Below are 14,897 nucleotides of genomic sequence, written 5' to 3'. Positions count from 1 at the left end.
AAAAATTATAGCTCTCAATATGTGGTGATGCAAAAACTATTTTTACAATAAAAAGCGTCTTTTAGCGTGCGACAGCTGCCAAACATAAAAACCGCCATAAATAGTAAATCAAACCCCCCGTTATCACCCCCTTAGATAGGGAAAAATAATAAAATAAAAAAAATGTATTTATTTCCATTTTTCCATTAGGGTTAGGGTTAGGGCTAGGGTTAGGGCTAGGGTTAGGGCTAGGGTTAGGGCTAGGGTTAGGGCTTGGGTTAGGGCTAGGGTTAGGGCTGAGATTAGGGTTAGGGGTGTGTTGGGGTTCGGGTTGGAGTTAGAATTGGGGGTTTCCACTGTTTGGGCACATCAGGGGCTCTCCAAATGCAACATTGCGTCTGATCTCAATTCCAGCCAATTCTGAGTTGAAAAAGTCATATGGTGCTCCTTCCCTTCCAAGCTCTGCCATGTGCCCAAACAGTGTTTTACCCCCACATGTAGGGTATCAGTCTACTCAGGACGAATTGCAAAACAATTTTTGGGGTCCAATTTCTCTTGTTACCCTTAGGAAAATAAAAAATTGGGGGCAAAAATATCATTTTTGTGGAAAAAAATGATTTTTTTATTTTCACGTCCGAGCGTTATAAACTTCTGTGAAGCACTTGGGGGTTCAAAGTGCTCACCACACATCCAGATAAGTTCCTTGGGGGGTCTAGTGTCCAAAATGGGGTCACTTGTGGGGAGTTTAAATAGTTTAGGTACATCAGGGGCTCTCCAAACGCACATGACACCCGCAGACCATTCCATCAAAGTCTGCATTCCAAAACGTCACTGCTTCCCTTCCGAGCCCCGACATGTGTCCATACAGTAGTTTTCTCCCACATATGGGGTATCAGCATACTCAGGACAAATTGGACAACAACTTTTGGGGTTCAATTTCTCCTGTTACCCTTGGGAAAATAAAAAAATTGGGGACTAATTGATCATGTTTGTGGAAAAAATACGATTTTTTTATTTTCATGCCCTGGCATTATAAACTTCTGTGAAGCCCTAGAGGATTCAAAGTGCTCACCTCACATCTAAATAAGTTCCTTAGGGGGTCTAGTTTTCAAAATGGGGTCATTTGTGGGGGGTTTCCACTGTTTAGGTACATTAGGGGCTCTCCAAAGGCAACATGACACCCGCAGACCATTCCATCAATGTCTGCATTCCAAAACGTCACTACTTCCCTTCCGAGCCCCGACGTGTGCCCATACAGTAGTTTTATCCCACATATGGGGTATCAGCATACTCAGGACAAATTGGACAACAACTTTTGGGGTCCAATTTCTCCTGTTACCCTTGGGAAAATAAAAAAAATGGTGACTAAAAGATCATGTTTGTGGAAAAAATACAAATTTTTTATTTTCACGCCCGGGCATTATAAACTTCTGTGAAGCACTGGGGGGTTCAAAGTGCTCACCACACATCTAGATAAGTTCCTTGGGGGGTCTAGTTTACAAAATGGTGTCATTTGTTGGGGGTTTCCACTGTTTAGGTACATCAGGGGTTTTCCAATCGCGACATGGTGTCCGATCTCAATTCCAGCCAAAAACGTCAAATGGCGCTGCTTCCCTTCCGAGCTCTGCCATGCGCCCAAATAGTGGTTTACCCCCACATGTGGGGTATCAGCGTACTCAGGACAAATTGTACAATAACTTTTAGGGTGCTGTTACCATTGGAAAAATAAGAATTGAGGGTGAAAAGATCATTTTTGTGGAAAAAAAATGATTTTTTAATTGTACGGCTTTATGTTATAAACTTCTGTGAAGCCCTTGGGGGTTCAAAGTTCTCACCACACATCTAGATAAGTTCCTTAGGGGGTCTAGTTTCCAAAATGGTGTCATTTGTGGGGGGTTTCCACTGTTTAGGTACATCAGGGGTTTTCCAATCGCGACATGGTGTCCGATCTCAATTCCAGCCAAAAACGTCAAATGGCGCTGCTTCCCTTCTGAGCTCTGCCATGCGCCCAAATAGTGGTTTACCCCCACATGTGGGGTATCAGCGTACTCAGGACAAATTGCACAATAACTTTTAGGGTGCTGTTACCCTTGGAAAAATAAGAATTGGGGGTGAAAAGATCATTTTTGTGGAAAAAATATGATTTTTTAATTGTACGGCTTTATGTTATAAACTTCTGTGAAGCCCTTGGGGGTTCAAAGTTCTCACCACACATCTAGATAAGTTCCTTAGGGGGTCTAGTTTCCAAAATGGTGTCATTTGTGGGGGGTTTCCACTGTTTTGGTACATCAGGGGTTTTCCAATCGCGACATTATGTCCGATCTCAATTCCAGCCAAAAACGTCAAATGGCGCTGCTTCCCTTCCGAGCTCTGCCATGCGCCCAAATAGTGGTTTACCCCCACATGTGTGGTATCAGCATACTCAGGACAAATTGCACAATAACTTTTAGGGTCCTGTTACCCTTGGGAAAATAAAAATTGGGGTGAAAAGATCATTTTTGTGGAAAAAATATGATTTTTTAATTGTACCGCTGTACGTTATAAACTTCTGTAAAGCCCTTGTGGGTTCAAAGTTCTCACCACATATCTAGATAAGTTCCTTGGGGGGTCTAGTTTCCAAAATGGGGTCACTTGTAGGGGGTTTCCACTGTTTAGGTACATCAGGGACTCTCCAAACGTGACATGGCGTCCGATCTGAATTCCAGCCAATTTTGCAATGAAAAAGTCAAACGGCGCTCCTTCCATTCTGAGCTCTGCCATGCTCCGAAACAGTCGTCCCCCCCCCACAAATCAGGTATCAGCGTACTCAGGACAAATTGCACAATAACTTTTGCAGTCCAATTTCTCCTGTTACCCTTGGTAAAATAAAAAAAATTGAACCTGAAGTATTTTTTTTGTGAAAAAAAGTTAGATGTTCATTTCTTTTTAAATATTCAAAAAAATTCCTGTGACGCACCTAAAGGGTTAATAAACTTCTTGAATGTGGTTTTGAGCACCTTAAGGGGTGCAGTTTTTAGAATGGTGTCACTTTTGGGTATTTTCTATCATATAGACCCCTCAAAGTGGCTTCAAATGTGATGTGGTCCTAAAAATAAAATGGTGTTGTAAAAATGAGAAATCGCTTGTCAACTTTTAACCCTTATAACTTCCTAACAAAAAAAAATTTTGGTTCCAAAATTGTGCTGATGTAAAGTAAACATGTGGGAAATGTTAGTTATCAAGTTTTTTGTGTGCCGTATCTCTGTGATTTAAGGGCATAAAAATTCAAAGTTGGAAAATTGCGAAATTTTCAAAATTTTTGCCAAATTTCCATTTTTTTCACAAATAAACGCAAGTTATTTGAATGAAATTTTACCACTAACATGAAGTACAATATGTCACGAGAAAACAGTGTCAGAATCACAGGGATCCATGGAAGCGTTCCAGAGTTATGACCTCATAAAGGTACAGTGGTCAGAATTGTAAAAATTGGCCCGGTCATGAACGTGCAAACCACCCTTGGGGGTGAAGGGGTTAAACATTCTTTTGTAGAACAACTTGTGTGCTTTGGGTCATTGTCTTTGTGAGCATGAATCTATCCACTTGTGCGGGGGGTGCACTATTCTTAATTATGCCAGACATATTATTCCTTTGTTCAGCAAGTCAAGGAACATGAGCCATTGGCTCAAGTGAGACTGTCTGGGGACCCTTTTTGTATGCCAATTTGTTGACTGCCTGCTGATTACATATTGCATCAGCCCCCTGCAGTGTTCATGTCTGCATCATTTGGAGTACAATTATGCAGTCAAATTGAACTAGTGAACAATGAGGAAACTTCAGTGATTATCTTCTCTCCAATGCTGTGGGAAAATACCCTAAAATGGGAGCTGTGGGATATAAAAGGGGCCTGCTCCTGTCACCCATGTGATTCTACAGGACTTCAGCCTAGGGACCATGGTTCCAGCTGGTGGATTTCAGAACTGCTCCACTGCCCAACTCTGAACCCACAAATTCGTTTGTAGACACCAGGTTGCGACAATCCTGTCACCTGCCCACGTATCTCACTGTGCTTGCCACAACCTCTCCTCTCAGTGGGTGTCAGCCAAAAATGAGGTGCTGCTGGCTGGGGTAGTTGGCCCTAGATGCGCCGAAATCTGAAATCGAGGAGGTTCTAATCCCTGGCAAACCAGCGGAAGGGTGAGACTTTATCACTTGCACCATCTTGTATTCCTGCTGGGAAAGTACTATATGCTGTTGACTGTCGGTGATCCAATAAAGTCTTAACAGAGTCTAGTACCCTCACTCTGTGTTGTCTCAGTAGTTTTCTAAGGAAGGAGTATGGGTGTTCAGTGGGATGAGCCCCAGGCCCGTGGGGTCTTTATAAAGACAGCCAGGCTGACAGACGAGAGCACCCACTGACCCTTGTGTCTCCACAGTCTTGGTACATAACCAATATTCTTGTCACGGTTCCACCCCTCAGTGTGTCTGGGATAGTTATTGAAAGAGAAATTGGTGTGCACTCAGGTCTTATAGGCAAGGTGCTGGTGGGGAATGGACTCTTGAAGTCCCAGAAACAAGAACTGTAATTCACCGCACACTCTACTAGATAGTTTGCAAAAGTATTTAGTAAGTTCATTCAACAAATAGATATTCAAAAATTAGATGCCACACAAATGGATTCATGATAATAAAGTAAGACTGAAAACACCCAACGTTTTGACCCTCCCGGGTCTTAGTCATGTGGTTACTAAAAAGACACTTCTCTTTGGGGTTACCTGTCTTTTTCGTAACCCCATGACTAAGACCCGGGAGGGTCGAAAAGTTGGGTGTTTTCAGTTTTACTTTATTATTATCAATCCATTTGTGTGGCATCTAATTTTTGAATATATATTTGTTGAATAAACTTACTAAATATTTTTGCAAACTATCTAGTAGAGTGGGCGGTGAATTACAGTTCTTGTTTCTGAGATAGTTATTGACAGCTCAGCCATCCAATCTGGTACAGGGGTGTGCTGAGTTATCTGTGTTGATTGACAGTTCGACTATCCAATATGAGACTGGAAGTCCCTGGCTGTCTCCAAGTGGTCATTATTCCAGGTGATTGCCATGCTACTTAACTAAGCTGTTTCTCCCAGAACTCTGCCAGACGTACATTCAGCTAAGTGTGGGTTGTTTCCTCTGTGCCTAGAGTTCTGTATGTTAATCTTTTGTTGCCTGACCTTGGACCTCTTTCTGACCATCTGACTGTTTAACCACTTCTGCTCTGATCCGCTATCCTTCTGGTATTCTGACCTCAGAACGTTAACTTACTACACTTTTGTCTCTTCTTTCTGTTTATGACATCCCTCCTGGCTTCTGACCTTGGACACCTAGACTATCCTGACTCACGGCTTGGCTGTGAGAAGTGACTTAGAGCCACAGTTCTCTTGTGATTCAGAGGCTGAAGTGGTCGAGTGGGACAATATTTTCATGCCACAGGCTCAGTTATACAGCAGGGGAACAGTAAAGGAAGATTCTAAAACACCAGAGAAGTGGACAATATATATAGATTTACTTCTATAATGCTTTTGAAATGTGCTTCACATGTACATATCCAATGGATGATAAAAAAAACTTACCTTCTGAAGCCAGTAGAGGGAAGTTAAAAATGTTGATGAGCCAAAATTCTCTCCCATGCTTACAGAAGGATATGGATGAGGCAAGTTTAAGCCTAAGTATAGAAAGAATGGTTGTGAAGAGTTGGCTGCCTGATTTTTTAACCAAGTGGTGGCTAGATCTGCATTTTTCCAGTCTTCTTCCATTATGCGAGTTTTAGTCTTATTGGCAATAAGAGAAGCCATGGGTCTACCTTCTTGTCTGAGGAGAAACGGCACATCCCTGGTCCAGGCTTCAACACGATTACTGAAAGTAGAGAGACTTGGTATCATACACTGCCTCCATTGTAAAATGGTATGACTAGATCTGTTGTGAATAGTTGTGATCTCTGAGTAGTAGTTAAACCACAGGACCAATCACTAAGTTACACTACTATCATACTACTCTATTATCAAATCTACATTTTGTAAAAAAAAATAGCAATTTTAATTAAAAACAAATGGGACACTAAAGGTCACTGTGCCAAAAGAATAGAGAATATTATTCTGTTCAGCCTGGGATACCTAGGTACTAAGCTGCATAAGCTACAAGATTGTTATTAGAGCTTACAGTTGTGGCCAAAAGTATTGACACCCCTGCAATTCCTCAAAATGATTGCAAACACAAATTCTTTGGTATTATTATCTTCATTCAATTTGTCTTAAATGAAAAAACACAAAAAGAATTGTCCTAAAGCCAAATTGGATATAATTCCACACTAAACATAAAAAAGAGGGTGGATAAAAGTATTGGCACTGTTCGAAAAATCATGTGATGCTTCTCTAATTTGTGTAATTAACAGCACCTGTAACTTACCTGTGGCACCTAACAGGTGTTGGCAATAACTACATCACACTTGCAGCCAGTTGACATGGATTAAAGTTGACTCAACCTCTGTCCTGTGTCCTTGTGTGTACCACATTGAGCATGGAAAAAAGAAAGAAGACCAAAGAACTGTCTGAGGACTTGAGAAACCAAATTGTGAGGAAGCATGAGCAATCTCAAGGCTACAAGTCCATCTGCAAAGACCAGAATGTTCCTGTGTCTACCGTGCGCAGTGTCATCAAGAAGTTTAAAGCCCATGGCACTGTGGCTAACCTCCCTAGATGTGGACGGAAAAGAAAAATTGACAAGAGATTTCAACGCAAGATTGTGCGGATGTTGGACAAAGAACTTCGACTAACATCCAAACAAGTTCAAGCTGCCCTGCAGTCCGAGGGTACAATAGTGTCAACCCATACTATCCGTCGGCGTCTGAATGAAAAGGGACTGTATGGTAGGAGACCCAGGAAGACCCCACTTCTTACCCCGAGACATAAAAAAGCCAGGCTGGAGTTTGCCAAAACTTACCTGAAAAAGCCTAAAACGTTTTGGAAGAATGTTCTCTGGTCAGATGAGACAAAAGTAGAGCTTTTTGGGCAAAGGCATCAACATAGAGTTTACAGGAGAAAAAAAGAGGCATTCAAAGAAAAGACCACGGTCCCTACAGTCAAACATGGCGGAGGTTCCCTGATGTTTTGGGGTTGCTTGGCTGCCTCTGGCACTGGACTACTTGACCGTGTGCATGGCATTATGAATTCTAAAGACTACCAACAAATTTTGCAGCATAATGTAGGGCCCAGTGTGAGAAAGCTGGGTCTCCCTCAGAGGTCATGGGTCTTCCAGCAGGACAATGACCCAAAACACACTTCAAAAAGCATTAGAAAATGGTTTGAGAGAAAGCACTGGAGACTTCTAAGGTGGCCAGCAATGAGTCCAGACCTGAATCCCATAGAACACCTGTGGAGAGATCTAAAAATGGCAGTTTGGAGAAGGCACCCATCTAATATCAGGGACGTGGAGCAGTTTGCCAAAGAAGAATGGTCTAAAATTCCAGCAGAGCATTGTAAGAAACTCATTGATGGTTACCAGAAGTGGTTGGTCGCAGTTATTTTGGCTAAAGGTTGTGCAACCAAGTATTAGGCTGAGGGTGCCAATACTTTTGTCTGGCCAATTTTGGAGTTTTGTGTGAAATTATCAATGTTTTGCTTTTTGCTTCATTCTATTTTGTGTTTTTTCATTTAAGACAAATTAAATGAAGATAATAATACCAAAGAATTTGTGTTTGCAATCATTTTCAGGAAGAAACTGAGTATTATCTGACAGAATTGCAGGGGTGTCAATACTTTTGGCCATGACTGTATAAAGTCTTATGTGAGTTTACAGCAAGATGCAACAAATAATAATAAATAGAATAATACATTTTATTTCTATAGCGCCGACATATTCCGCAGCACTTTACATTTCAGAGGGGATTTGTACAGACAATAGACATTACAGCATAACAATAATCACATAGATTATAACAAATACCAAGAGGAATGAGGGCCCTACTCGCAAGCTTACAGTCTATGAGGAAAGAGGTAGACACGAAAGGTGGGTGGTAACAATTGCCCTGATTGTTTGGACCAGCCATAATGTTAAGTGTGTAACAGTACAGACACAGAGGGCTAATGGATGCATAAAGCATGTGGGAACATGATGCGGGGAACCTGGTTATGGTAAAACTTTTGACTGTGCCACCCAGGGATAGATTAGGTTAATGTGTTGATGCGGTAGGCCAGTCTGAATAAATGCGTTTTCAGGGCATGCTTAAAATTGTGGGACCTGGGAAGTGCATTCCAAAGAATTGGTGCAGCACGTGTAAATGCCAGGACTTTATTTATGATGTGTTTTAGACACTTTCTATGCTTTGTCAGGGTGTGACTTTGCCTGGAAGGGATTTCGCTTTGCGGAAAGAGACAACATTGCCCCAAAATAAATATGCCAAAATTTTTGCTCAATTTTTTGGCACAAAAAGAAGCCAACTAATAGATGGTGCTAACTTCGGCTAGAGAGAATAATGATGCACCAGATTTATCAAGCATGAAACACTATGATTTATCTGGTTCATGTTAAGGTTGACTAGTCTAAGGCCCTGATTCATCAACTTAGTTTGTCTTTCTGTTTTCTGTTGATCTTTGTGTCAAATTCATGGAAATGGTGCCCCCAAAAATGTTGCTCCTATTTATTTTTAAATTTCTATTAGAATAAAATTGAATTACTTTATTTTACTCGCTTATATAGCGACGTTAATTTCCACAGCGCTTTACAGTCATCAGCATCACTGTCCCCACTGGGGCTTATAATCTAAATTCCCTATCGGTATGTCTTTGGAGTGTGGGAGGAAACTGGAGAACCTGGTCTAAACCCACACAAACACTGGGAGAACATACAAACTCCTTTCAGAAGTTGTCCTTGGTGGGATTTGAGCTCAGGACCCCAGCACTGCATAAAGTCCCAAAATCCTTTCAATATGCTTTAATATGTTGTACATCATACTTTAACTGCTCTGCTTAAAAATAGACAGATTGTGAGCTCCACTAGGCTCATGGATGACTATTGCACAAAAATTCTGTAAAAATTCCTTACAATTCCCAAATCATCTGGAAAATAATAACCACACCCACACTGTTGAGTAAATCCAAAAAAATTAAGGAGACTGAAAAATAACATGCATAAAAAGAATTATGGATTTTACACTTTTAAAAAATTAGACAGATTTGCCCCTATGTATCTGTGACAAATATTCCTCATGAAGCCTCAAGTCAACAAAAAATAAAATACCAACCAAGTATAGTATCTTGCCATTACACTTCCTGTGCTACAAAATGGCCTAATTATTTCATCCTAAAACTTAAAGGTCAAAATGTATCTATCCTTCCAGTTAATGAAATCATCTGTATGACCCCTTGAGATAATAATGACAATCTTCTTGTTTGTATGGAGTCCATTATTTGTGCAGTGGTCTAACAAGTAATCTATATCATTTGATTGCCTTGAATAAAACCCACAGGACTTTGAAATACGTTGAAAGCTTTGTGTTCAGATATCTTTTGAGTGACTTTTTATAATAACTATGCCTTTAGCTATGCTTTTAAGCTGTAATTTTCAAAAGGAACATAAAGTTTGTGCATTTGAACTGACTGATGCATCTTACATTGTGCATCTTGTCTCGACAAGGATGACTCTACCTACATTAGAGAAAAATAACCTGGTTCGGTATGTCAGGTCAGAAATGCCAACTTGATTTTTTAGTTATTTTCTGGACAACTAGGAAAATTCAGACAATCAACATTTTTTTCAGACACATTGGAAAACTATAATAAACCAATAGATTTTAGCATTGATATAACAGAGCTTCAGTGGTGCAATCGGTTGGTGTGTAGTACTTATACAGCAGTACAATACAAAGCATTGCCAAGGTTGTGAGTTTAAGCCTCACCTAAAGCATGATATGTTATGGACAGCATGGTGGCTCAGAGGTCAGCACCCTAGCCTTGCTGGAGTGCTGGGTTCAGATACTGCTAAGGGCAGCATTATCACGCCCCCTGAAGATGCAAGACCAAACTCGTGTAGGGTTGAGTGACACTGGACCTAGTATGTACATGTTACCTGCGCATTTTCCCACTAAAAGGTAATTTCTAAAATCACTACTGGGTGATATATGATGATCTATATCACAGACTCCCCATATTTGTGTTGGTTTCTTCCGGGTACTCCGATTTCCTCCCACACTCCAAAGACATACTGACAGGGAAGGTTGTGAGCCCCAATGGTGACAGTTTTGGTAATGCAAAAAAAAAGGAAAAGGAGTTCCAGCTTCTGGTAAAATATCAAATGTAGTCTTTATTCCAGCAAGGTTTAAAAATTGGAGACAGGATGGTCAGCAAGCAATGCGTTTCGAGCAAGGTTGTTCTTCGTGCTGACCATCCTGTCTCCAATTTTTATACCTTGATGGAATGAAGACTACATTTGATATTTTACCAGAAGCTGGAACTCCCTTTCCTTTTTTTTACATTTGCTAACACAAGTGGTCGGTTCGTGGTTCTCTGCATACTGGATCCTCATTTTCCTCAATGGTGAGCTGGCATTACTTTCTTTTTTTTTATAGTACTGATAGTGTCTGTAAAGTGCTGTGGAATTAATGGCACCATATAAATAAGTAAAATAAATAATTTTCTCACTGGAACTGTGCTTTTAGTACAATGTTTGAGCACTTTTATAATGCTATTTACCTGCAGATTAACGCTATATTGTTTAATTAACAGCCTTCAGCTTGATCTGGAGCCATGGCGACTTGATGGATGAACGCTCTGTGGGAAGATCGATCTAGTGTAAGCTTAGATAGGTCCACTTAGGGTCTTCCCGCTCTTATTTTGATTGTATCAAGCCATCAGGTTGATGGTCTGCCTCTTTGCCTTGTTCATTCTATTCTTCAGAACTTGATGTCCTTCTCCAGTGATTACTCTTTTTGCATGATGTGTCAAAAGTAATCAAGTTGTAGCTTGCTTTGAATGTCTGGCTTGATTTGTTCCAAAATTGATTTGAATATCCTTCTTGCCATCCATGGTCTTGATAACATCTTTCTTAGGCCCGACATTTCAAGGAGTTGATTTCTCTTCAGTCTTGTTTCTTTATCGTCCAGGTATCGCATCCATATGTTACCTCAGGTAAGACCAAACTATGTACGAGCCGTGTCTTCGTCGCCAGTTAAATGCTCCTCGATTGGAACACCTTGTCCAGTGACTTCATTGTTGATAGCCCATAACTATCCACCTATGGACTTCCAGTGTTGTAGCTACATATTGAGTGATCATTGATCCAGGTAGGTTGAAATCCTTTACAATTTCCAGTTGATCGCCATCCATTCAAATGTGTCCTGGTCATAGTTAACAGAAGTCAATATTTTTGTCTTCTTTGTATTAAGTAGCAGTCCCATGTTCAAGCTTTCCATCTCAACACTCCTTAATAAGTCCTTCATTCCATCTACACTTGTTGTTATCAATGTCTGGAAATTTTAATTCCTTCTTTTTAAGCAAGTCCAGCCTTCCTGAATATAGCTTCTGCATACAAATTGCAAAGAAACGGTGAAAAGATGCATCCTTATCTGACACCTCTCTCTACTTTGAACCATGTTCTGTTCAGACTGTTGGTTCAGTGCCCCCATATACTTCATGTTATTCCAAAGTTTCTGGTGATCAACACAGTCAAAAGCTTATCTGCAGGTAAATAGTGTTATTTCATGTGGCAGGATTCCTTTCAGCTTTAACTAATTTATCTATAATTGGCTAGCTCACCTCAGAGAATGAGATCCACTTCTGTAGTCTTGTTTACCAAACTTCTGAGTGGCGTATCCTTTTTGTTTTACAAGGTCCATCCATGTTGGGTAATCTGGATCTAGACACTTGTAGTTGTTCCAGGATTCTATCAAGTGGGGGAATAGACCACTCCACATAGCTAGAACAAAGCAGAGGTAATAATTGATATACTTAGCAGCAGCAATTAGACTATTGGTAAGATTATATTTTGAGACGTAAGATTATATTTTGAGACGCACAGAAACAAAATTAGAACAACAAAAGCAGAAAAATTGATTCAAAACGTATGCCCAGCAGCAGCTTTACATGACTGGTCCTAATGCGCTCTAGTCAAATTGTCTCACAGTTTCTTTGCAAGCACCGTGGTTGGCAGACAGATGATTCCAGATGCCTGTATCAATGACACTTTTATCCATAAACCCTTTTTTAAGTGTAATATTGGTAGTTGAGGTAAAGACTGCACACTATTTGAGGTGAAGTACAGTCAGGAAATATATTATTAATTGGTGGGACTAGACTTATGTAGGTATTCTAAATAATACTTTATTTTTTACTTATAGAGCATCCACCAACATGACTTGTCATAATTGAATTCATAGTGGTGCATGTTATATTATAGATATTGAATGAAAGAGATATCTTGGTGCCATCTAAGGCCTGATTCACATATTTGCGTTTTGCACTCTGAGTATGGATCACGATGAACAGACCACCTTAGGGTCTCCTGACCAAAACTCAACAGCATCATAGGCACATATTAGGCTGTCTAGTTTGGGCCAGGAGACCTGTGGACAGTCTATGCATTGTGGTCCGTGCTCATACCGCAAAACATGTGTAAATCTGGCCTAAGAGTCCTCGGTACTTGATATTTGAATGGTTTTCAGTCAACTTTTAATTGGTGACTTAAAGAAAGCTATCAATTATGAAGGACTGTACAATTTTACCATCTTTTAGATATTTGGTGGCAATACTTCACCATAAAGACCCAAACCTTCCTGCTTTGCAATTCATGCTTCATAGACTCTGGATGCCTGAATAAAGTTTGATTCCTAGGATTTTCTGATAGATTTGAACTGCTCTCTGGATTATTACTTCCCATGCAGTCCAATCAATGTGGTCCAGTTGGAATTTCATACAATAAATCCTATAGATTACATTCCTGCTATTAAATGCAAATTTAAGAAAGGAAATGGGAAGTAGATTTTGAAAAGACATTGATTTTTGGGATAATAAAATTGCAGTCCATATGTAGAATGTCATGTAGTTTACTATTTGGATACAGCAATGGTAACTATAAATTATTTTAATAACCTCAATACAATTTTGGTATGTTGGATTGAAAAGTGATGACTTCAGAAAGTTCACGTTTTCTTTCTAATAAACAAAGTCTGACCTCATTATTTTTCAGTTCACAAAGTACTCAGATACTTCTGGTGTAGCTCCTTTCATTTATATAGATAGCTAATCTAAGGAAAACAACCCACTTTTGGCTTTGATGTATTTACATATGGGATGATTTTTAATAGCAAGTACCAAAGCTCGGAGTGGCTCCTCAGGTGAAAAGCGGCTCCTCAGGTCCCTCTACATGAGCAACACGAGGCATGATACACTATATATATGCAGGTCACCAGCCACGGAATGAACATGTACCATCAAAACTGCAATAAATGCCACCTCTGGGATCCTCATTTATCAACTGGATTTAAGTACTCCAATTCCACTGCACCCTCGATATATTACAGTGGAGATGCGGCTGCAGGGTCAGGTAATGGAGCTGTAGAGAGAGCTCTGCCGAAACAATGTTACTGGTAGACCACTGACACCCCACTTCGCCAATAAATGTACTGGATAGCAGCCTGCATATAAAAGAATATTGCCCAAAGATGGAATTCTGTATCACTGAGGTTTTACTGTCCCCAACATCAGAATATCCACACAGACACCTTAGCATGCTGAAAAATGCCACTGCTATTAGGAAATACTGCTGACATTAGGGGTGTACTTGGACTGCAGCAATGGTAATGTGTCACAGTTCCACCCCTCAGGGTGTCTGGGATGCAGTTACTGACAGTTCAGCCATCCAATCCGGTACAGGGGCATGCTAAAGCTGTCAGTACTGTGATTGACAGCATGGCCATCCAGTCTGATTCTGGGGCGTGCTGAGCTGTCGGTGTGTTTATTGACAGTTCAGCTAGCCAATGTGACTGGGAGGTGCGGGCTGTCTCATGTGTTCACTGCCAGACGTACATTCATCTTGTGAGGTTTGTGCTCTCCTGTGCCTTGAGTTCTATATGCTTGATTGCTTGATCTGTTGCCTGACTTTGGACTTTGTTCTGACAATCTGCCTGAAAAACAGAAGAATTAACTGGGTAGAAAGGCAGAATAAGCACTTGAACTTGGGCTTCGTCGAAGTTGCTCAAATCCTTGCGCTTGCCTATTTTTTATTTATTTAAAGAATCACTTCCATCAAAGTTTTTATCCTCTTAATATATTACAATCATCATTTTATATGACACTGTAGTTACTATTGCTTATTCTGCCTTTCTACCCAGTTAATTCTTCTGTTTTCCATTAGGTCCATGACATCATGTGATTAAAAACAGACTAGCTGAAACCTTCTAAGCTCTAAGTATGTACGGTAAACTCATTGTTTAACCTGCCTGAAGAAGGAGCCTCTGTGCTCTGACTCTGAAAGTTGCAAACATAGAACTAGAATACGTCTGTCATTTTTGTGCATAAAAGAATTTGCATTGATTTATCTAGCTAAAACAATACCACAATATTATTTTTTCTTGTACATCATAAAATCTACTATATGTAGAAACAGGAGTTCTTTTTTCCCTGCATGAGTCATCCCCATCTTAAACTCCTGATCCAGTTGCTCCGCTGCTCTCCACTCCCTGGGATTTTGCAGTAATGGAGAATTGTAGTTCTAATTCTGACTAATGCAGGGAAAAGAGACCAGGCATATAATAAATAATTATAATAATTAACCGGTGTGAGGCTCAATAGTACAATAATAATTGTATGCAACAAAAAAAAAAAAAGATTAGGAAATAATGCTGGAATGAATAAAGAAATGAAGTCATAAGAAATTTATGTCATATAATGTGACATAAATGTGAC

The 14,897-nt window shown here is 40.1% G+C and overlaps 1 protein-coding gene across 2 annotated transcripts in view; it reads right to left on the bottom strand.

Annotated features, from left to right (window-relative positions):
* The window catches only part of ARSK (arylsulfatase family member K), a 139,868-nt gene that overhangs the window by 111,821 nt on the left and 13,150 nt on the right, over positions 1 to 14,897 (bottom strand). For both annotated transcript variants that reach the window (XM_073541155.1, XM_073541069.1), the window contains exons 3-4: positions 11,751 to 11,910; positions 5,577 to 5,859 (exon numbers count right to left, since the gene is read on the bottom strand). In XM_073541155.1, coding sequence (XP_073397256.1) covers positions 5,577 to 5,859; positions 11,751 to 11,910 — 443 coding nt within the window. The remainder of the gene's footprint in view (positions 1 to 5,576; positions 5,860 to 11,750; positions 11,911 to 14,897) is intronic.

The sequence above is a fragment of the Dendrobates tinctorius genome, unplaced genomic scaffold (genome assembly GCF_039654945.1).
Source record: "Dendrobates tinctorius isolate UK_male_01 unplaced genomic scaffold, ASM3965494v1 ptg000003l, whole genome shotgun sequence".
NCBI classification, from domain to species: domain Eukaryota; kingdom Metazoa; phylum Chordata; class Amphibia; order Anura; family Dendrobatidae; genus Dendrobates; species Dendrobates tinctorius.
The sequence above is the reverse complement of the archived record's forward strand: the minus strand, read 5'-3'. Positions and strand labels throughout refer to the sequence as shown.